General features: G+C 43.0%; 3 protein-coding genes across 3 annotated transcripts; 2 read left to right on the top strand and 1 right to left on the bottom strand.

Moving 5' to 3' along the window:
• The first annotated feature begins 829 nt into the window (after positions 1 to 829).
• On the top strand, positions 830 to 9,878 carry zbtb11 (zinc finger and BTB domain containing 11). The gene is given in 11 exon segments (XM_048253330.1): positions 830 to 1,358; positions 1,788 to 2,047; positions 2,521 to 2,752; positions 3,555 to 4,567; positions 4,910 to 5,266; positions 5,760 to 6,171; positions 6,471 to 6,588; positions 6,965 to 7,123; positions 7,936 to 8,111; positions 8,697 to 8,789; positions 8,792 to 9,878. Coding segments are annotated over 11 exon segments (3,582 nt in total). The 5' UTR covers positions 830 to 1,051; the 3' UTR covers positions 9,247 to 9,878.
• Positions 9,879 to 10,312: 434 nt separating this feature from the next.
• LOC125301168 (peptidyl-tRNA hydrolase 2, mitochondrial-like) lies at positions 10,313 to 11,021 on the bottom strand. Its single transcript, XM_048253505.1, has one exon. It carries the CDS (start codon positions 10,926 to 10,928, stop codon positions 10,395 to 10,397), a length of 534 nt encoding a protein of 177 aa, XP_048109462.1. The 5' UTR covers positions 10,929 to 11,021; the 3' UTR covers positions 10,313 to 10,394.
• Positions 11,022 to 11,041: 20 nt separating this feature from the next.
• smx5 lies at positions 11,042 to 21,400 on the top strand. The gene is made up of 5 exons (XM_048253506.1): positions 11,042 to 11,126; positions 11,632 to 11,699; positions 11,852 to 11,882; positions 11,982 to 12,041; positions 20,673 to 21,400. Exons 1-5 carry the CDS (start codon positions 11,124 to 11,126, stop codon positions 20,796 to 20,798), a joined length of 288 nt encoding a protein of 95 aa, XP_048109463.1. The 5' UTR covers positions 11,042 to 11,123; the 3' UTR covers positions 20,799 to 21,400.
• Positions 21,401 to 22,862: the final 1,462 nt, after the last annotated feature.

Genomic DNA, 22,862 nt, shown 5'->3' with positions numbered 1-22,862 from the left:
TCCTCATGTTTTCAGGCAAATTAAATAAAGGCTGGATGAAAGAATCAATGTCTTGTGATTAATAATGACTTATATTTTACTTGGGAGTTCTGAAATTGGTGAGTTGGACTACACCAATGATGTGTTCCCAGCTTGAGTGCAAATGTTTCCTATTTTAAATTCCACTGACATGGGAGGAATAAGGTCATGGTTCAGGTATTAAAGCCCTGATAAAGTGTGTGCTTAATATTTGGACGTTTGGAAATTGCGTGTTTGTTAAATGAGCCAGTAAACTAGCCTACAGCCTCAATCACTGTCTAACTTGAATGGTAAACGTTTTCCAAGTCCGATATTTGTCTCCCTGAATACGAGGGCATTCATGACACCCCTGATTGTGTTCAAATTCGCATATTTCTGTACTTAAAAAAAAAAAATAGTGAGTACTCATCAGGTATTGTGAGTAGGAAGTATGCGAATTGGAATATAGCCCCTATATCAGTGCTTGTTTGGCCCACATGATGTAGCGTTATCAGAGAATGTCTAGTAAACGGGCTCTGACGTTACTCATTTAGCCCAATGAGCTGGAATGATATGAAGTTCATGTGTCATCCATGCTAACATTAGCCTCTTAGCTCGTTATGAAATATTGACTCAAATTCGAAGAAAAAAAACGAAGGCCTTTGTAAAGAAAGCGTTTCAATAATTTAAACATGCATGCATAAGTACGTTAAGATAACTGCCACCAACGTGTGTGATATCCGGCGAGAAACACTGATTTAGAAATGTTTACATATCATGGCTTACAGTCCCGTCCGGAGTCGACGTCCACCATTTTTAACGCAATATCCGGTTGTGCAGCAGCCATTTTGTCTGTTCATGAAAGTCCACCCCACACGGTCAAGAACTGCAGTTCCCACTTGGAAAACAATAATAATAATACTATTTGAGTCGCTTTAAAGGTTCTTTATGGAAACGGATAAAGGCTGAAAAAATATCTGGTCATATTTTAAGTTCGAGGAGGCTTCTCCCTTCGGCTTAGGTTTTTGCGGTGTAAGCGCTATTAGAGCGTGATATGTCGTGCGAGGAGAGCTACTTAGCCATCCGGCGGTATCTGACCGACGAGCGGGAGCCATACGCACCCGGAACGCATGGTAATACCAAAAGAAAGATACGCAAGGCAGCGGCTTGTTATGTCGTGCGGAACGGAATTTTGTACTACCAGCGTCGGCAGAAAGGCCAACATGAATTCACCGAGCTGGAAGTTGTCTTACAGGCCGGACGAAGGAAGGAACTTATCGATGAAGCACACATCACTGCCGGAGAACACCTCAACCAACATCAAACTTGGGAAACCATCTCTCAAAAATACTGGTGGAGGGGTAAGAAAAAGTCCACAGGCAATGTCCTATGCAATAACAGTTTTAGACGTTCAGCTAACATTATGACCTTACCCATTTACCACTAACAGCTAGCTAAATAGCTAGCCTTAGCCAATTTACATTAACGTTAGCCGTCCTAGTATATTGACATTATCAGATAGACGAACGCTATTTTCTAAACTCATCATCATGAAGTACGACACTAACTTGACAAAGCCACACCTGTAAGCTTTCAGTCGGAGGCGAAATGGACTTACTTTACACAATATAGTGAGTGAATAGTTCGGTCACATCCAAATTTGACATCTGAGCTAGCTCACTAGACAGGAACATAGCCTCTCATGAACTTGACAGGCATTATGTTGCGCATGCATTACATCAGTTTGGCTTTGCCAGCGTGAAGTTAACAGTAAATTGTAATTTTCACAGGTATCCTAAAGCAAGTCAAGGATTACATTAGAGAATGTAGTCAGTGTCAAAGTAGGCAGGACCGCGGCCGAGCTTCCACCGAGGACGGCATCGTTCAGGGGTTTGGTGGGCGGCCAGGAAGACGCAGAGCTGTCGCTGTTGACGTTAGCGATGAAGAGGAAGGTGAAGATGAGGAAGAAATGGACGATCTGGACTTTGTCTCGTCCACCCAGTCCAAATCGAGGAATCCTCGAGGAGTTGACAAGCACGAACTGGTATTTGTAAGTGACCGATCATAACTAGTCCTATATATTTTTTTTATCAACAGGGGCAGGCATTTGATGAATGGGTTGTCCTTCCCTGTGCTACACTGTGTCGGTAGTTTTTGCGATATTGTTGACATATATTTTTTCTTTGACACTTACATATAAAAACGTTGACACTTGAAATGGAGGGTCTTGGTTACTCACCCCGGACTGGTCCGTTAACCTCTGATTAGTATTCCTGTTAAACTGTAATGTGAGTGCTGGCCAGCAGGCAGGAGAGGCAGTAGGAGCAGCTACTGTACTACACTGTTGTTGGTGGTGTGCCCCACTCGCCTACTGCCCTGCAGCACTCATCCACTATTTTGTGCCACTGAAATGTAATGAAGCAGTAGCAGCAAAATTGTACATAGAAGTAACACAAGTTGTGTGACTCCAAATTTGTGCACACTGTATTAACGACTTCTCCCTTTTTCTTTGTGTCTGGGCAGGTGGACTCCAAGGGTGTGGTAAAACAGTTTTTGACCAAACATGGACAGTCCATGTTGGACAAATTAAACCAGCAGCGGCTCAATAACCAGTTCTGTGACATCACCCTGCTGATCGAGGGAGAGGAGTTTCGCGCCCACAAGGCTGTGCTGGCTGCTTGCAGTGACTACTTTTATGAGCTGTTCATTGAGAAGGGGGCGGCGGCCAGCCATGAGGCAGTTGTGGACCTCTCTGGTACGTTTGGGAGGGAATATAAAAGCATAGCCAGCATTTATATTTACATGTGTTCATTTAGCAGACTCTCTTTATCGAGAGCAATTTACACATGTCAATTATATTACAAGGGCAGTTCGGACGTTAAGTGCCTTGCTCAAGGGCGCAACGGTGGAAGCCAGGAATTGAATTTCTGGCTACTGCATGCTAGACAGGCTCGCTGCTTTCAGACACGTCCTCCACAGTATGTGTAGGTCTTTATCAAACGGAGGTCCAACCCTTCGGGTGATTCAGATATGATGCCAACATGTGGACATTATGTGTGAACGACACTGTCAGACATTAGCTTATTTACATAATGTCCGTCGGAAATACTAAGAGGGATGTGTAAGAGTAGTGTAAGAGCCAACTAAGTATGGAGTTCCAAAAGTCCGGTTATGTTCAGATATATGGCCCAACTGCTTGACATCCGCAGAACATGGAGACTTACACCAAGGCTGAAAGTCTAGTTGCCAACACTGTGTGTCACACGCAAAATGCAAAAAATACCAAAGAGGCAGAGTAATCCACTTTTTAAAATGTCTTTTGAACTGAGTGGATTACTCGGCCTCTCCGGCCCTTTTTCTCCTTTTTAGTGCGAGCTTTAGCTTTTGGGAATTGCTTTCTGTGTGCAGGCTTCGCACCACCACTTGGAGTATAGCCAATTCAATTAATTAATATGAAGTCTTACTAGAAAAGACCTGAATATGAGTATGAGACGAAGGGGGTCTGACCCAGAGCTCATTCCTCGCTGTTCATTGGGGTGTTTGCCTTTCTATTGTAGGTTTCAGCAAGGCCAGCATCTTGCCTCTGCTGGACTTTGCCTACACGTCCAACCTGACGTTTAACTTCTGCGTGATGGCTGAGGTGGCCACGCTGGCCCGTCACCTACTCATGTCCGAGGTTCTCGAGATCTGCGAGTCGGTGCATCGGAAGGTGGAGGAACAGAAGCTCACCGTCTACCAGAGGGGTGACATTCACACGGTGGTGTCGACGCAGACCATGCCCCAGCAGACTGCCACCGACCAGCCGGGAACCTACATGGTTACCATGCAGAGCGATGGCCAGGCTGTGGTCACTCACACTGGGGATGGTGAAGCTGGACAGCCCCTGGCTTTGATTGCCCATCCAGGGATGACTGAAGCGGGGGAGTCCCTTGCGCTGCTCGCACAAGCTGGGCAGGTCGGGGCTGGAGAGTCCCTGACTCTGATGGCCCCCAGCGCGGATGGTGGTGCTGGCGAGACCATGACTGTCATCACTCACAGCGGGCAAGCGGGATCAGGCGAGTCCCTGGCTGTGGTTCAGGCCTGCTGGAAAGTGGAAAATGGGGCACAGGGCGATGCCTCAGCTTTGCCTGAGGGCATGGAGACTGGTCCTTTCCTCATCAGTGTGGACACAGGGAAAGTGGCCTCCCCCGTGGTGGTCCAGATGAATGCTGCAGTGCCCCCTTCAGAGAAGGAGGACCCTCCTCCTTCCACTCAAGAGATTCCTGCTCAGCCTGACCCAGCACCTCCTCCCCCGAAGCGGAAGCGAGGACGCCCAGCCAAAGCCAAACAGGAGCCGGTCCCCGTGGTGGAGCCTGAGGAGGAGGTGGTGACTCCAGAGCCAAGCCCTGCAGCGCTGGAGGAGGCGCAGAAGGAGGAGCAAGAGAGTGGCTCAGATGACCCCAACAGGAGGCGCCTGCGACAGCGGTCCATGGGCAAGGGGGGCTACGTGCGCCTCCACATGGGTCTCGAGCAGGAGGAGCAAGAGGAGGAGAAGAAGGCTCCAGGAACTCCACGTTCCAACACTTTGAAGGTCATTACACATTTACTCATTTATTCCATAATGGGTACAGGCTGATGCAAGTGCCATCTAAATATAGATTTATTATACTATATAGATATAGCATTTCAAGTGCAAATCGTTATAATTGGGTTGTTGCTGTCTTTATTATTTTGAAATGTCCCTGATGTGCAGAAATATATTTTCATAATGTTCAGAAATGGAACAGCAAAAATAGAACACTCATTGATAAGATAAAAATGTATATTTTGCTTGCGAATAAGCACTCCCATTGTGTCAGTGCTGTGAATTATTCAATGGGTGTCATCAATCAATCAAAGTATCAATCAAAGTTTTTGCTGTATTTCCGTTCAGGCAACTCCGCGGGCAGTGAGGAGAGGACCCCGTGGCGCCCAGACCCCCAAGAAGAGCGACTCTGAGGAGACTGCAGCGGCGGCTGCCTCTGTGGCGGGGCCTGTATCAGAGGGGGTGGAGCAGACCGAGAGCCAAGACGTGGCGGCGGTGGCGCCAACGTCGACAGCGGAGGAGGCTGGGCCAGGTGGCGAGGAGGTGATGGAAGGCGTGGCGGAGAAGCCGGCGGCTGAAGCGGAGCTGGACAGCGCGGTGGACGGAGAGCACACGTGCGGCGATTGTGGCATGGTGTTCGAGCGGCGCTACTCACTCATCATGCACACACTCAAGCATGAGAAATCCCGCGGATTCAAGTGTGGGGTAGGTAGCCTCTGTGTCTCTGTGTTTGCGTATCTGTCTGTGTGTGTGTGTGTGTGTGTGTATGTCTTTTGTGTGTGTGTGTGTGTGTTTATGTCCTGATGCAGTCTTACTGCCTCTTAGTGAGGTAGTGCATTTAATCATTATTCTTGAAAAAATGTCATAGTATAAAGTACACACCAGCATAAAATCTCTTTCGCATTAATAACGTAACGTAAAAAGAATACCAGTCTTGCCCGCCTAATGTATTCTTTTTAGACAGTTCCGCATTAGTAACGTAACATAAAAAGAATACCAGTCTTACTCGCCTAATGTATTCCTCTTTCCTTTGTGTTTTAGTTTTTGTTTTGTTGAGTGCGCACCACCTTGATTGAAGTAACCAATACAGTATTAAAGTATAATATTGTGTCTCAACACTTTGTTACGCCCCTTTATATGACTATGTACACTGCTGCAGGTTCCTCCTATGACTTATTACCTCCCTCCCCCTACACAGCTGTGCAATAAAGACTTCCAGTACGCGGCGTCCCTACGAGCCCACATGGCCCGGCACAAGCACCAGAAGACCCAGCGGGCCACGCTGCCCCGGCCGTCGGCGGACGACGCCCCCGTGGGCGACGAGGGGGGCGAAGGAGAGGGCAAGGTCAAGCCTCGCACCAAGCGGGAGTTCGTGTGCGACATCTGCGGCAAGACGCTGCCCAAGCTGTACTCTCTGCGCATCCACATGCTCAACCACACGGGCGTCCGGCCCCACGCCTGCCGCGTCTGCGGCAAGACCTTTGCCCACAAGCACAGCCTGAAGATGCACCGCGCGCTGCATGACGCCGCCAAGCAGTTCCACTGTGGCATCTGCAACAAGTCCTTCGTCAGCAAGCGCAGCCTGGAGGAGCACACCAGCATACACACAGGTCTGTCCGCATGACAAGGAAACAGTTTGGCCAATGTGGTTCATCCCTCTTTGAATAGAAAGAGATCAGAAGTGGTGCAACATGTTGTTGACTAATAGTCAATGCATGATGACCGAAGATGATAATATTTGAATGGTTCTCATGAGTCTCTATTTGTCAGAAAGATGTTGTACCACATTTGAGCTTTTCTGTTCAAAAAAGGGTGAAACGCCCAAAAGATGGTTTCCTACTCTTTGTAGAGTCATTGTAATAAAGTACAAAAAAAAGAGAAATGACTGAAATGACATCTTCCCTCACAGGGGAGTCCAAATATTTATGCACAACTTGTGGGAGGTCGTTCCACAGGGCGTCAGGCTTAAGTAAGCACCTGAAAAGACACCAGCCCAGGCCGGAGGTCCGAGCCTTCCAGTGCTCACAGTGAGAACACTTTTAATTCGCCATCTTTTTTTTTCTTTAGTTCTCTCTCACGCACATGCACGCTCACCTTTTCTCATTTTGTCACTCTCTCTTGAGTTTAGTTACCGTGACCATTCATATGTTGGAAAAGCGAAAGTCAGAGTGATAACCTGAATATAATTTATTAATGAAGTAGACTACTTTCTATTAACACAATGGAACACAAATAATTCTAAAAATATCTCAATTTAAAAATTGCACACACAGTCCTTTTCAATCGCCCACTCACTCAATCTCTCTCTCTCACACACACACACTCACATTCCCTCTCTTTGGTGCACTGCTGGACAGCAGATACGCATGGTTTCTTTATCTGTGTTTGATTGTCTCTGTCTAGCTGTGATAAGAGTTTCTATGAAGCCAAAGACCTGCAGCAGCACATGAACAAGCACCTGGGCCTCAAGCCCTTCCAGTGTCAGGTGTGTGGGAAATGCTACAGCTGGAAAAAGGACTGGTACTCCCACGTCAAGTCCCACACGGTTGCAGAGCCCTACAGGTGAGCTACTTCTTCTTCTTCTTCTTCTTCTTCTGTTTCTTGGCAGATTGCTACTTTTTGTAGTATACCGCCACCAACTGTACAGGAGAGTGTGCTGTGTCTTCACAGGTTATTCTCCTCTGGAAGGGCTGTGCGACTAATCAAATTGATTAATTAATCATCGATTATATTTTGCAACAATGCCTTGAGTTTGAAATAAATCTTTGCTGGGTTTTTTTTTGTTCCAAAATCATTGTTTCTAAAATCATTGAGTAATCCTGTAAAATAATCATCATCTCAAAATAGAAAGAAATAATCCTGATTATGTGTTTTTGCCATAATCGAGCAGCCCCACTTACGGGTGACTGTCTGTTCATAGTCCAGGCACTGATGTGATTGTGTCTCTGTAAGAGCTTTAAAGGTCTTGTACATGAGAGAGAGAGAGAGAGAGAGAGAGAGAGAGAGAGATTAAAAATTTGCATTGTTTTTTTGAATGATGCAACATCCAAAATAATCCTTGGTTGTGCAATTTTTATGTGAATTTGATGGAAGATTATAATTGACTGTTTATGAGCTTATACAGTTTAAGGGAAAAGTCTTTGTCTTTCTTTTCTCAGTTTTCTCTTTGACAGTAGTTCATTGCTAATGGCCAGAGCAACTGTGCAGTAACGCCTGGAAACTAAACCATTTCTGGGTGGCAACTGCTCCGGTCAGGGCTTTAGACCTTGTGAAAGAGAGGTTCATTTATCCCTCGGTTTTTACAGGTCTCCCCCTGTGAACGCCTTGTGATGTTTTACCGATTAGTGTTAGACGTACCTGTGTTTCCTCCTCAGATGCAACGTGTGTGGGAAGGAGTTCTACGAGAAGGCCCTGTTCCGTCGGCATGTGAAGAAAGCCACGCACGGCAAGAAGGGCCGCGTGAAGCAGAACCTGGAAAGGGAGTGTGAGCACTGTGGACGCAAGTTCACTCAGCTCCGAGAGTACCGCCGACACATGAACAACCACCAAGGTTAGTAGTACACACACACGCACATACATGCACATGTGAGTCTTCAAAACATTGTTACAGATAACACAGTAACAAACAAACAAACACTATAGTGCATTATCTAGGTACCCAAAGTGTACATTCAGAGATTGTTTTCATTAAAAATCCCCTCATGGCCTTAAAAGGCTTAAACAGAACTTCACTCCTTCTCCCTCATATCTGTCCTCACCCACTCTCTGCACACTGTTCATCTAGCAGGTTCTTTGTGTCGTGATGAATTGTCCCACTCCCAAGCTCTAAGGATTGGCTCTTTACCCTTATGTTTCACTCATGGACTGATGCCAGAATCGTCCCACTTTGACTGCGATTGAAACGATGGATTGAAACGATTGACGAGTGGTTGAAACAATTGATTGAAACGTAGATCCAAAGCAAAACTCCTCGGCTATGACATTGACTGGTTATTTCACACATGATCTTGTAAAATGTAGCAGACACCATACGGACATGTTAAGGTTAAAAGGTTGATTTTTCTCCAGAGGTGGTCTCTAATGAATGTATCCATGTGTAGTTGCTAATTCAGCTCTGCTTGCCTTTCTTGCCCAGGAGTGAAACCATTCGAGTGTCTGACATGTGGTGTAGCGTGGGCCGACGCTCGCTCTCTGAAGCGGCGCGATGCGCCGCGCTGCCGCAGGCGGCCCCGATGCCCCCTGTGTGCCAGGAGGCCAGCGGCCTCGGCCAGCGCACCCTCCGCAAGCACATGACCAAGCTGCACGGCGACTACCTGCCCGGCAAGATCATGCTGGAGAAGGACACGCTGCAGTTCCACAACCAGGGCACGCAGGTGGAGCACGCCGTCAGCCTGCTGGCCCCCGAGCTGCCCCCCGAACTCCGGCCCGCGCAGCCCGCCGCGGGCACCGAGGAGATCGAGACGGTGCTCATCACCGAGGAGACGGTGGAGGCCATGGAGGCCGTGCAGGCCGTGGAGGCGGGAGCGGCGGCCGGCGTGGCGACGCTCTCAGACAGGAGCATCATGCAGGTGGTGAACTACGTGCTGGCCCAGCAGGCCGGCACCAAGATGGACGACTCCCCTGACGTCATCCAGACCATGGAGGTGGAGGTGGCGCACGTGGCCGAGGTGGCCGAGGTGGAGTGAGACCAGAGAGAGACCACACCCCAGATGGAATAGACAATGAGCTCAGACGTAAGAGGTCAACACCGCATCAGCTGACTCGGTTCTGAATACGGTCTGCAGGTCGCAAACGGAATGTAATGTAAATAAAAAATCTAATGGTTTTGTGAACTTTTGTCCTGTGTTGTACAGAGACTGTATCCATGGAGACTTTAATTAGCAGACCTCTCCTCTTACCTGGTCAGGATAAATACCTGCGCGTGAGTGAGTGAATGAATGAATGAATGAGTAAATGAGAGAGAGAGCTTGTAAAAGTTATGTACAGTTTGTGTATAGTCTTATTTTGAATGCTGTGTTCTGTTTGAAAATAATGTTCTTTTCAGCAGTAGAGCACTGGGTTTAAAAATGTTTTTGAAACCCTATGTACATTGTAATATTTTTTTTTTTTTCATTTGGTTGCAGTTTCTATGCATCAAATATGTGTGTTCTTCCATGTTGTTCTTTTGTTGGGTTCCAAAGGAAAAGCCCAAAACACCTGGCTGTAGCACTGGATAAGGCCGCTGTGGGTTTAGCATGTTCATCAGGACCCTCATGTGTCCATACCTGAAACAACACAAATAGTCCAAAATAAAGAGCCTTTGGCTGCAGGGAGGCTACATGCTGTTTAGTGTGGTTATCTTTTCAAACTCATATCAGTGGGTCTCTAGCATGGTTGCGGCAGATGTGAATGTGAAGTCCAAGGTCTACTACTAGGCTGTCTTAAGTTGCCTTATTTAATGATAACTTGAGTTTTGACTTGACTTGAGACCTTTGAACACGTTGCATTTTGTAAACACCTCCTGTCAGTGATAATGCCGCTTAAAGGATTAAACCAAAAATATAAACTGGGGAAAGGATGGCATACTTCCAAAAAGGTGTGTGTGCATATTTACATTTGATCGAAGACTGTTAAATGTCGCCATCTGCTGGAATATAATGGTCATAGCATTTCGATTTATGAAACGAAGAAGGCCTACAGGTTGCAGAGAGATGTTCGCTTTACTTCCCATCTTATAACGACGGTGGATACACGGAAAAATAACCATTTAGCCGCTGACAAAATAACACTTTATTGCATTTAAAGGTATGACGTTAAGTCGAACAGGTGTGAATCCTGGACACGCACAATACATTCAATATAATTTTAAATGTCCTGTGATCTTGTCTACAACATCTTCGGGCCCTGGTCCTACAGCAAGAACTGTTTTTGAACCTGGGGCTGTCTGGGTTCTCCCTGCGTCCTGGATCAAACTGACAACTAGGCCTGATTCCTTGGCTTGGCGATAAAGTTCAAGTAGAGACTCTTCATTGTCGGCCTTGACCACCACTTTAGGCTGGCCACAAAACTCCCACTGCTGAAGAAGATTCGGGTTTCTTTTCTGAAGCTCCTTGTATGCGTTCACAGCAGCATGGGAACACTGAGCTGCTACTTTGCCTTTTCCCATGTTTAGGTCCTTTCGTACTACGAGTGTCAGCTTTACCTCTTCACCCAAGAGGCCAGTTTTACGAAAACTGCTTCCACTTTTATGCCGAAGAGCTGTCATGATGACAGTCCCTATACGTCCCCTGAGATGCCATCCAAGGAAAAGTCCACAACCGCTGGTGACAACGCCCATTGCCATTAAACCATATGAGGTATCCGTTTGGCCAGTATATGAGTCGGTCATTTCCCTACGTCCACAAACATAGAAAACATGTCTTTTCAATTCAACACCTCGGAAAACATGGATGAGGCACAAGAGAGGGCACACTAATGTTGGTCTCACATTGATGACGTTTAGCACACTTAGCCAATGAGAACTTGACTACACTATTCCCGGGTGTGAGTTCATTCTGATGCGACTTTGAGACAGCGTTTGAAAATGGTAAGATAAAGCATGTTTGAGGCGTAAAACGTACATTTTGAGTTTGTAGGGGCTTTATTGGCAAATTCGAATGTTACCAATGTAACTTTAGTCTGTTTTTGTTTTTACCAGTGAGCAGATTGTTTTCTATAAACCACACTTGATGCGACGAAGCTGCTCATTCATTGTCATGTTTCTCTAGCTAGTTGGCTAGCGCGATATCTAACATTTAAGCACAATTTGGTATTGATAAGTCATCCATATCAAGGATTGCAGTGTTGAATTGCAGGTGATGAAAGTTTAAAATACTTGCAACAATTAGGCCAGGTGAGATCAGTGATTTGTTATCGTTGATTTAGCGCTCTGAGAATAGTGTTCATCATGATCCAAACTAAGTACCTAGCTTTTTTTATCAGCTAGCTTGTGTAGGGTCAGTCGAATAGTGTGTACACCAAAGCGTGTTTGGCTTAAAAAAGACCACTGTGTCTGACAGCGAAACACTCATGTCAGTATCCTCTTTCCACAGCTATTCTATTCCTTCTTCAAATCCCTTGTGGGCAAGGACGTCGTGGTGGAGCTCAAGAATGACCTGAGGTGATTAAACACTTAACCGTTAGGTACATGACATGTGCACTATTATAGTGGCACGTCTTGTAATTGAAACAATTGCACCAAACACAATGATATACAAGTAAAACCACTGATGCCCTTGATTATGTTTTTAAACAAATGTCCATCTTTTGCAGTATATGTGGCACACTTCACTCTGTGGACCAGGTAGGACTCCAGATCTTAAATATGTAGACAGCTTTACAGAACATTTTCCTGTGGCTTACATTAACAGACTCTGAATCTTCCCTTTTTTCTGAAATTTAGTATCTGAACATCAAGCTGACAGACATTAGCGTAACTGACCCAGAGAAATATCCACACATGGTAAGTTGTTGAGCTGTTTGCTGTACAGCACATGAAGAGTGTTTGCTGTTTATGGATGCTTGTGTTTGGCATGTTTCCTTCAGTTTCATATTTAAGAATCCCAATATATTATTCACATACCATTCTCTCACTCAAGCCTCAATATTCCTTGCAATCTTTCTTAGAGGCAGCTAGTTGTGGTATCAACTTTGAAATTCATTCCATCTGGTGAAAATATAGGGCAAACTTTTAAAAATAAGACGTTGTCAATTATATTGCCAAAAGCCACTAATGGGTATGTCCACACAATACTTATATCAGTGTGTGTTGTTGATCCTGTTGATCTTTCTGCTTTTTATGTCAGATAATGGACCATATGCACAAAAGGCTCTTAAGCCAGATCATTTATTTCCGGTGGAGCCAAGTGTTGTAGCTGCTGCTATTGTTAATGTAATTAGTAGTGATGGGCAAATGAAGCTCTGGTGAAGCACTGAACCACTTTGAACAGTTCTTCTTCTTCTTCTTCTGTCAGGTTTTATGGCAGTTTACAGGCAAAGTGTATTACCGCCATCTACTGGACTGAGATGCAATCAATTGGATGTTATTTCAAGGAAAATCATAAAAATAAAAAATAAAATAAATAATAAAAAAAAAAATAAATAAATAAAAAAAAAAAAAAAAAAACAACCAACTAAATCCTATTTGCTAATTGTGTTTCTTTGATAAATGTGATGACAGCACTAGTGATGTTTCCTGATCTAGGCTCACCTAATAAGGTGTCTAAAGAGAAGGCTTTCTTGGCTCGTTCACTTCCCTCTTTAGCTTTTCTCTTTGTCTGGAGAATCTTAAGCATTTTAAAGAACATGATCTACATCCTCTCATTCCACAAAACTCACATTTTCCAGTTGGATGTTTATTTACAACATGTAAGCTATTATTCAAACCAGTATGGCCTATTCTCATCCTTGTAAACCAAACCTCCTCTTGTCTGTTTGGGTACATAGGTTTGTTATTTAGGATATTCTTTTGTATATTATATAAATGTCTACCTTTCTTCTCCTTATCCCATTCAGCTTGCCATATTAAGTTAACTTTGTGTTTGATGATTACCTTAACTTCTGATCTGCTGAGAGGAATGTTTAACTGAACTTCCTCTTCCTTAGTTGCCTCTTTTGCCAGCTTGTCTGCTTCCTCATTACCACCAACTCCTTTATGAGCAGGTACCCATACAAACTGGATTGATATTCCCTGTTGACTGATTGCAAATATGATATTATTAATTTCATTCAATAAATCCTGTCGGCATGATGATTCTCCATTTTGTATAGATGTGAGAGATGACATTGAATCAGAACAAATAACTGCTTTAGGGGGCCTAGCTTCTTCTATCCACTGTAATGCAATAATAATAGCTGTCATTTCAGCTGCAAATATGGACAGATGGTCTGATGTTCTCTTTTTAATAGAGATTTTGTGATCAGGGATATATGCTGCAATACCTGTTTTACCCTCTGAATCTTTAGATGCATCTGTATAGACCTGTGTTGTATCATAATACATACTTCCTAGATATTGCTCTACGTTCTGATACACTCCTCCAGATTTAGCTATCTCTTTGGTTTCCATAATTACCATAGGAGAACAAAACAACCAAGGTGGAGTTCCTACCAGGGGCACAGTCTTACTACAATTGATACCATCTATTTCCAGTTGGTTTGCTATTTTATTACCATCCCAACCAAAGCTACAAATCTGGGATCTACCATATTCCCAACACTTTCGTTAAGAACTTTCTTAGTGGGGTGTGATACATCATGTTCCTTTAAATTAATCCAGTAAGCCATACTCAACTTAATACGTCCTAAGGCTTAAGGGCATTTCTCCTGTTTCTATTTGTAATGCTGGTATTGAAGATGTTCTAAATGCACCACAACATATCCTCAGACTTTTAGCCTGCATTCTATTGATTTCACCAATCAATGTCTTAGATGCTGAGCGATACACAATACATCCATAGTCTAACACTGATCTTATCAGTGCAATATAAATTCTTTTAAGGGACATCCCTGACGCTCCCCAGTTGTACCCTGACAAACATTTCAAAACATTAATGCCCTTTTTGCACCTCTCATTTATTTTCTGTATGTGTTCCTTAAATGTTAACTTGACATCAAACCACACTCCCAGGTACCTAATAACGTTAACTTGTTTTAATGATTGATTATATAACTTAAGTTCTAGTGTGGGATTTATTCTTTTCTTTGAAAAACAAATAAATTGAGTCTTCTCTATAGACAAATGAAAACCCCACTCACATGCCCATTTTTCTACCTTGTTAATAGCCAGTTGCATTTTGGTTGTAATATTATCAATATTGCGTCCTTTTACCCACAAAGCTCCATCATCCATATAATGCTCTATTAATTCTAATGTCGTCTATTGTATTGAAAACATCATTAATCATGATGTTGAACAGCACTGGACTGCATACACTACCCTGAGGTGTTCCGTTTTCTATTGAATAGATGTTAGAAAAATTAACCCCAACTCTCACTTCTATTGTTCTATCCTTTAAAAGTCTCTAATCCAGTTAAACATCTTACCACTAATACCCATTCTATTCAGCTTAATTAACAGTCCCTCCTTCCATAGCATATCATGCGGCTTTCTCTATATCAAAGAATGTTGCTAAGACTGATTCTTTACTGACTTAGCCTTCCTTACTTCATTTTCTAGACATACAACAGGGTCCATCGTGAAATGCGTCCATTCTGGAACCCACTCTGGTGTGGGGAGACAAGACCTCTTTTTTCAATTTCATACATTAGTCTTCTAGTGATCATTTTTCTCCATAAGCTTACATAAGTTAGATGTTAATGCTATTGGCCTGTAACTTTTAACTTCAGTCTTATCTTTCCCTGGTTTCCCAATAGGAACCACTACAGAATGTTTCCAGCCCAAAGGCAATCTTCCTTGCTCCCAAACCTTATTGTAAAGACTTAAAATTATCATTTTAGCCATATCATCGACTTCATTAATCATTTTATAACATACACCATCCTTCCCGATTGAAGTATTCCTAACCCCATTTAGCAGCTCTCCTAAGTTCAAATAGCGTAAATTCCTTATCTAGTACACTCTCGTTTTTATTACATGTTTCCCCAGTAGCCCTTTACTCTCATCCATAACTTTAACTCTCCAAGACAATTCCTCATCAGTTAGGTTTTTGAACTATGAACCTTAACAAAACTTTTTGCAAGCATCTCTGCTTTCTCTTGATTAGTTACTGCCTCTTTATCATTATTTTTAATTACAGGTAGAAAATTCCTTCTAATGCCTCCCATCTTTTTTAATCATGCTCCAAACATCACCCACTTTGACTTCTGCTCCTATTTTACCACAAAAGTTAAGCCAATATGTCCTTTTTAGCTTCTTTTATGACTCTTTTAACCCTTGAGTGTAATTTTTTATATTCCATTAAGTTGGTATAGGAATGATTTGATTTAACAATTTTGAAAGCTTTATGTCTGGCTTTAATTGCTTCCTTACAATCATCTGACCACCAAGGTACCATTCTTCTTTTCCTCATCCCAGAAGATTTGCCAAGAACCTCCTCCGCTGACTCACATAAAATATTTGTAATTGTTGAATTTAACTCATCAACATCATTACTCATTTCTGACATTATTCCCATTAGCCTGCCACTTGCCTTCATGCTATATAACCCCCAGTTTGCTTCTTTCATTCTCCATCTTGAAACCAATTCTCTTCAAGGCACACATTTTGATTTCTAATACCTAACCAAATAATATAGTGATCACTGCCAAGAGAATTTTCACTAACCTCCCATTCACTTACCCCTGCTATCTGATCAGATACTAATGTAAGATCTATTGCTGATCCTGTTCCATGAGGCGCATCATACCTAGTATTCCTTCCGTCATTTAAACAAACCAACTTATAATCATCCATAAACTCCTCAATAGTGCTCCCATTTTCATCCACCTTAGTACCTCCCCACAGAGTGTTATGTGCATTAAAATCTCCACATAATACTAGCTTCCCATTTCCCTCCTCACACATATTGTCTAGCATTTCTCTCAGGATTCTTTTACAAGGGTTATAAAAGTTGGCGATTTTAATCTTAGTTTTACCTACCCAGATCTCAACCAGGACTGTTTCAACCTCTTTATCTGCATTTAAAAGCTCTGTAATTAATCCCTGCTGAATAAATGTGGCCACTCCACCTCCTGCAGTATCCCTGTCTTTACGTGCTGCTGTATATCCATATATTATGAAATCAAGTGATGATTTTAACCAGGTTTCCTGTATACAGATAATGTTGGGTTTAATATCTAATTCCTCAATAAAGTTTTTAAGTTCCTGACCATTAGCAATTAAACTTCTGGCGTTCCACTGTAAAATTGATAGACTCATTCACTGAACTGCCACCTGGTACCTGGCTATCAGAAATTCCTAATACCATGTTATGAATAGAGTCAACTGACAAATCATGAATCTCTAGATACTTTTCTGCTGCTCTTTTAATTATTTTAATTCTATCACTTCTACTTGCCACTTGGGCTGAACAGTTAACCACTTCCACCATAAAAGCAATGAAACTTTTCTTATCCACAATTAAAGTATCTTCAGTTACCTTACAACATTTCTGGGTCGTTTGAGCTTGACTAGGGGTTAAATCTAAAGGGGCCATACCTACTTTAACCCTTGATTTTGCTTGGTTTTCTTTGTCAACCTTTTTAATGGCTTCAGCATAAGTAATGATCTCTTTTACCTTAACATTTTGCACTTGAACTGCTCTTTTATGCATTTCGCACCCTTTGTAGGCCGCACTATGTTCACCTCCGCCAATTACAGCACTTGATTTTCGTTCCTTCCGCACATTTACCATATTCATGTTAGCCTCCACATTTAGCACATCTGGGTTTTGATTTGCACGCAGAAGAAATATGTCCATATCGCTGACATTTAAAGCATCTAGTTGGTGGGGGGATGTAAGTCCTCGTCATATAACTTACATACCCAATCATGATTCGTTCAGGCATCTTAATCTCATCCAACACTAACAAGACAGACAAACTTGGTCCTTTACTTCCATTCCTAAGTACTTGCAAACGCTTGACTTTGCTGACTCGAACTCGTTTAACATTGCTTTTAATGTCTTCTTCTGACAAGTCTGTCGATACTCCAGATATCACCGCCATTATTTTACCCCTTTCTTCCCAGTCTTGGGCTTTAACACTTTTCCCCAGTAACGTTTTAAGTTTCATCAATCCCATTCTCTGATCACTGTCTTGACAAACCACTAACAGGTTACCATCTCTTAGCGTTCTGGACGGAGCGAACTTCTCCTATTTGCTTATAAATTGCTTCACTGACTTTTAATGGGTTTAATACACAGGGGTTTGAAATCGAATCACTACTTTAACCTCAGTCCTAACTCTTTTCGTTTCATCTAGTTTAGTATTTCCTTTTCTTTTCTTCGATGCTCTTTGAATTAAATTCCATTCACCTTCGTCACCTTCGCTTATAGTACTCTCACTATCATGCTCCCCTGACAACTCCTCCAAATCATTAGATCTAGTTTCAAACTTATCCATGCTTAACAATCCATGATCACATCCCAGTCCACCAAACGCCATTTCCAATGGGTCTGGCGGCTTTTTCGCATTCCCGGAAGCACTCATCGCTTCCGACGCCCTCCAAACAACCCGCTTGCCACCTCTCGCCACGAACTCTGCCTCGCGTCCACTCAGACCGGACGCTCAGTCAAACCTCTTTGAACAGTTGATTCGAAAATGGGTTCATTACTCGAAGCTTCAGTAACGGCGACCTCTCCTGGTGAAAAGCCAAGACTGCATCTAAATTATCCCGGCTAGATAGTGGACAGGAAGCTTTACTAGTGAAATAAATCTAGTGCACGCACCTAACCACCCCATCCCCCCACATACGTAGCGTACATGAATAAGAATGGGATATCATTCTTTTTACAAATAAAGATTGATCAGGAGCGATCAGAATAAAGTTTTCCCACGTCTCTCTTACATTGTAATAAAAATAAATCAATACGAACGAACTATGCTTGTCACAGTAGAGGCTACGAACCAAACGGAATGTTGTGCATTAGCCTAAAGTGTTAATGCTTTGAGTGCGCTATAATTCAGACTAGAAACGAGGCCCTGCACGTTGCAGTGGCAGCACGATTGGTTCGCGAGGCTGTGGCGCTGCAAACCACTCAGGTGATTCATTCAGAGAATGAAGCAGTTTCTGCTTCGGACGTCATATGTCAAGGTAATTTTTCCGTACCAAAGCAACCTTCGGAGCAGTGGTTCAAATAGAATTGTAGTCAGGGCCGTTTCAAGGAATTTGGGGGCCCCAAGCAAAATGGACATGGAGGCCCCCCCCACACCGCACGCAAAGCCTACAGGAACCACTGCATAGCCATACAGTTTAAGTTTACCCACAGTTTATATAAATACAAAATTTTGACAGTGCAAATACTGCAGTTGCATATATATACTGTGCATTAGTTTTGAACTTTATAAAGAGTGCAGGTTGTATTTAAAAATCCAACATAAATACAAGTACACACAGTCACACACACACACATAAGATTAACCTTTCAGGCCATCTTCATCTGTGGAGGTATCCTTAGGAAGAGCCTGAGGGCTGAGAAGTTTAAGCAAAGCACCTTGAGGGAGAAAGAAAAGATATGTTAGCATTTCCATATTTTGATATGTAGAAGGGATGCAGTTGCTTTCACAACTACCAATGCTTACTGTAAAAACATCCCAAGCTAATGTTATACATTGACCTAGGCCTACTTGTAGCTTAACATAGCATTTAAGCATTCTGCCGTTTGAGAATTAGACAGACGCACCTGGTGCTTCAAAGACACTAAAAAGCTGGCGTGCATGAAAACTACTAGACATGAAAGTTCCAGTCTACTTTGATGCACAGATTTTATCGTGTGGTTTTCCTAACCCCCATTTGGTAAATAGATTATCACGGTGAAATTGTTAGTAGGCCTATAGCAGAGAAGCTATGCCACTTTCATCAAAACCTATTACAAAGCTATAGTAATGTTATGTCATTAAATACGATAAACAGTGATTCTGGAACAGATCTGCGTCTTCCTTATCCCGTTAATAAACATATTACAGTATGTAACCATATTCCGTCCATTCGGAAAAAAAAGTTGCGCTAATTGTTCTAGTTTGTTACAAGCAGCATGGGCCGTCAGGCAGGTAGTTAACATAAACAATTTTTGCTAGGCTAGCCTTCCTGCTGCAACATTACACCATTTGTACAAGACAAATAGAGCTATTTTATCCAGTGTAATTTATCACTTACCACTATCTTGTTTTTTCTTGTCATCCTCTTCCTTTCTCTTCTGGCTTCCGGACGCATAACTCCGCTTCATTATGACCAAAGATTGTTAAGGCGGAGCAAGATACTTCGTCGTAGTTCATGTCTATGGGCGCGAAATGGGGATCGAATCCTGTCTGCATAAAGAGGCGTGTCGATGACGTATTGACGAAGCGTTGCGTTGCCAACCGGCCAACAGCAGCTGCATAAATAACCGGCGCGAAATAAACGTGCCCGAAATTCACATTCCTAACTCTATAGAACCAAGACCTTAGCATATGTGGTGAAATTCTGAGCTATGCCCATAGACTTCAATGGAGCAATCGCTGCCTCTGCTCTGCATAAAGGGGGATTTTGACCCCCCCTCGTGCGGTCCGGGTTCCCGGAAGTGGCTCCTGATGAAACATCTTGCTCCGCCTTAACAATCTTTGTTATGACTGCCAAGGTTTTATATTTTCGCGGCAGCAGCAGAGACCACAAACCTGGCTGGCTGGCTGCTGTCAGCGACTACTGAGAGGGGCCCCCTTGAGGGGGATCCCGGTATTGCCGGTAACAGTGTCGTTGCACTTTACTGCATTGACTATCAAAGGGGCGCTCACAGTTTGTCGTTGCATTTTATTCTTAACCAGTCGTTGTCTTGGGGCCCCTGGCCAGCTCGGGGCCCCAAGCAATTGCTTGGTTTGCTTGCCTTCTAGCGACGGACCCGATTGTAGTTAATGGTTTGAAGCACGTATCGAAGCTTCAGTGTCAGACTGCCATCACTAGTAATTAGTATCTACATGGACCTGGTTGGGTGTTGCACCTAGTGATTCAGCACGTTACGATGTAAAAGGACTTATGCGTGTGTCAACATTTGTTATTATTGGGCAAACAATATGTTTAGTGTCGGAGTGAACATGTAAGGAGCAAACTATTATAGAAGAGCTGACGCTTCACCTAAAATAAATGAGCTGGCTTAAAAGCCTCCCGTGTATTTGGTCCTTTCACAAGTTTTAGACCAAAAGTGCCTACATGTTTTACTGCTCATGACCATGTCAGTGCTCCTTACTGCTTTCTTAGACAGGAGGGCCTGTTCTACATTTAACAACATGCAAAATCTATGCTGTGTTTGACATCTGTTCTACATTAACATTCAAAAAATTGAAATGACAGTGTAGTAGCATACCTCGTCAAGAGAAAATGAGATGCTGATACAAACTATGGCGTGTGTATGGTGTGTCTGTCTGTGTGTGATGGATTTTCATGCTTGCTCACTCTGTCCAGTTGTCAGTGAAGAACTGCTTCATCCGCGGCTCGGTGGTGCGGTACGTCCAGCTGCCCGCAGACGAGGTGGACACCCAGCTGCTGCAGGATGCTGCCCGCAAGGAGGCCATGCAGCAGAAACAGTGACGGAGACTGGACTGGGATGTGTGTGTGTGTGTGTGTGTGTGTGTGTGTGTGTGTGTGTGATGCTTGTATGGTTGTTTGTTTTCCCTTTTTCTTCCTGTTTTTTCTTTAAATTATGCTCTCTGTGTGAGACGCATGGATCGTAGATGTTTAGATCTGACATGATTGACAGAACGTTTCCCTCCAAATTAAGTTCAGTTTGTTCTGTCATAGGAAGTTATATGATCATCTTTGTGGTAAATGTATGGAAGTAGTAGAAGAATGATTGAGTTCATTACACCATGGTGAAATTATTATGTTCTTTTTTTGACCCCCCCTCTGAGGATTTTGTGAACAATATACTCCGTACTAAGGTGTGACATTCAACAGGTATTTTCTCATTTATTCAGGATTCATGTAAATTGTGTTTGCTCAAGTCTTTAACTTGTAACTTCTTGTAACTGAACATATTTTGTTCATTTAATTAAAATATCAATAATTTTGTAATAAAGTTGAGATAGATGCCAACACATAAATTGGCTGTGTAATTGTAAAAAAATCTGCTGGTTTTTGTTAGTCAGTATACTTTTGGACACAATTATAGCAATAAACACTCATCAACTATGTTCTTTGTCAGCATTATTGATGCTTTCATATCAGGGTTAGCATTTAGCATGGAACATTTAAGATCTTTGTGTCTCTAGAATAAATAGATATAGCTATTTCCAGTGAGGTGTTACATGCAGAGTAGTTTAGATGTAGCTATTTCCAGTTAAGTCTATAATAATAATAATAATTATAATTACATTTATGTGATGGTTCTATCAAGCAGGTGCAGTACCAGCATACTGAATATCTGTATGTTTTGCTTTTTATGCTTGCATCAAGAGTTTTCAACATTTTCCTTTGATTATCATACATTATAACAAACAATCAACAGGTAACAACCAGTTACCTGATGCAACCCCATAAGTTTTTGGTGTGTTATCGACTAGAAGAGGATGCTTAAGCAATACTTTCTCCTTATAGTATAGTAGTATATATACTCTTTTGATCCCGTGAGGGAAATTTGGTCTCTGCATTTTTCCCAATCCGTGAATTAGTGAAACACACAGTGAGGTGAAGCACACACTAATCCCGGGCGCAGTGAGCTGCCTGCAACAACAGCGCGCCGGGGGGCAGTGAGGGGTTAGGTGCCTTGCTCAAGGGCACTTCAGCCGTGCCTACTGGTCGGGTTCGAACCGGCAACCCTCCGGTTACAAGTCCGAAGCGCTAACCAGTAGGCTGAAGTTCCCTTGAACAAGGCACCTAACCCCTCACTGCTCCCCGAGCGCCTTAACTGTTTTTGGAGCCCACATACAAGACAAGGCAGGCTTACATAGCATAATTCTCACACATCATCTCAGATTTTTAAAATGTGAAGTGCATCAAAACACTTGAAGAACCCAATTTAAAGGGACACCAGGCAAGCCTGATGCTTTTTCTCTACGAAACTCCCCCTCGCTCGGTCTGAAGCTCTTTTCCTTTTCTTTGTGTCTTCCGTCAAGGGTTTTCGATGCTTCTTCGCTGGCTCTGCCATTATACACACGTTTGCAACAATCTCTAGCGTTTCGTTAGCCTGCCTCTGTGCTGTAAACTGATCCTGCTTTGGTCGGCGGGTAGGATACACCGAACTTGCAAGTGGGATATTCTTCCTACAGGCAGTAGGGGCGGGCGAGAGAGCCTTCATTCGCCCCGTAATGAGTCATTTAACCATATACCGACTTACGAAGATGATTAATTAACACGAAAATGTTGCCTGGTGTCCCTTTAAGAGGATCAGAGCAGAGTCAATTACAGTGCATGAAAATGCACTGTTCTGTTATCCGAAGTCGTAGGTCTTGAAAAGGACACGTGGGGAATGTATTTTTCACTTTTGTAAACTTTATACTTTTTGAGATATTAATAAAAAACAAGCTTATTTTCCCCCTTAGACTTTGCATTAGCACTATGACATCACAATTGACTAATTAACTTGATTTGCACCTGTATCAACTTCCAGCTGCTCACTATTAGGACCCATCAAAGGGCCAGTTAAACTGATTGCAC

This window comes from Alosa alosa, chromosome 9 (genome assembly GCF_017589495.1).
Source record: "Alosa alosa isolate M-15738 ecotype Scorff River chromosome 9, AALO_Geno_1.1, whole genome shotgun sequence".
Taxonomy (NCBI): Eukaryota; Metazoa; Chordata; class Actinopteri; order Clupeiformes; family Clupeidae; genus Alosa; species Alosa alosa.
Note: the sequence above shows the minus strand (reverse complement) of the source record. Positions and strands in the feature narration are given on the sequence as shown.

Bases quoted from the DNA above. Each gene is read 5' to 3' on its own strand.
- LOC125301168 (XM_048253505.1), bottom strand. From the start codon at position 10,928: ATGACCGACTCATATACTGGCCAAACGGATACCTCATATGGTTTAATG.
- smx5 (XM_048253506.1), top strand. The intron at 11,700-11,851 runs GTGATTAAACAC...CATCTTTTGCAG, and splicing joins GAGCTCAAGAATGACCTGAG to TATATGTGGCACACTTCACT. The intron at 12,042-20,672 runs GTAAGTTGTTGA...CACTCTGTCCAG, and splicing joins CAGAGAAATATCCACACATG to TTGTCAGTGAAGAACTGCTT.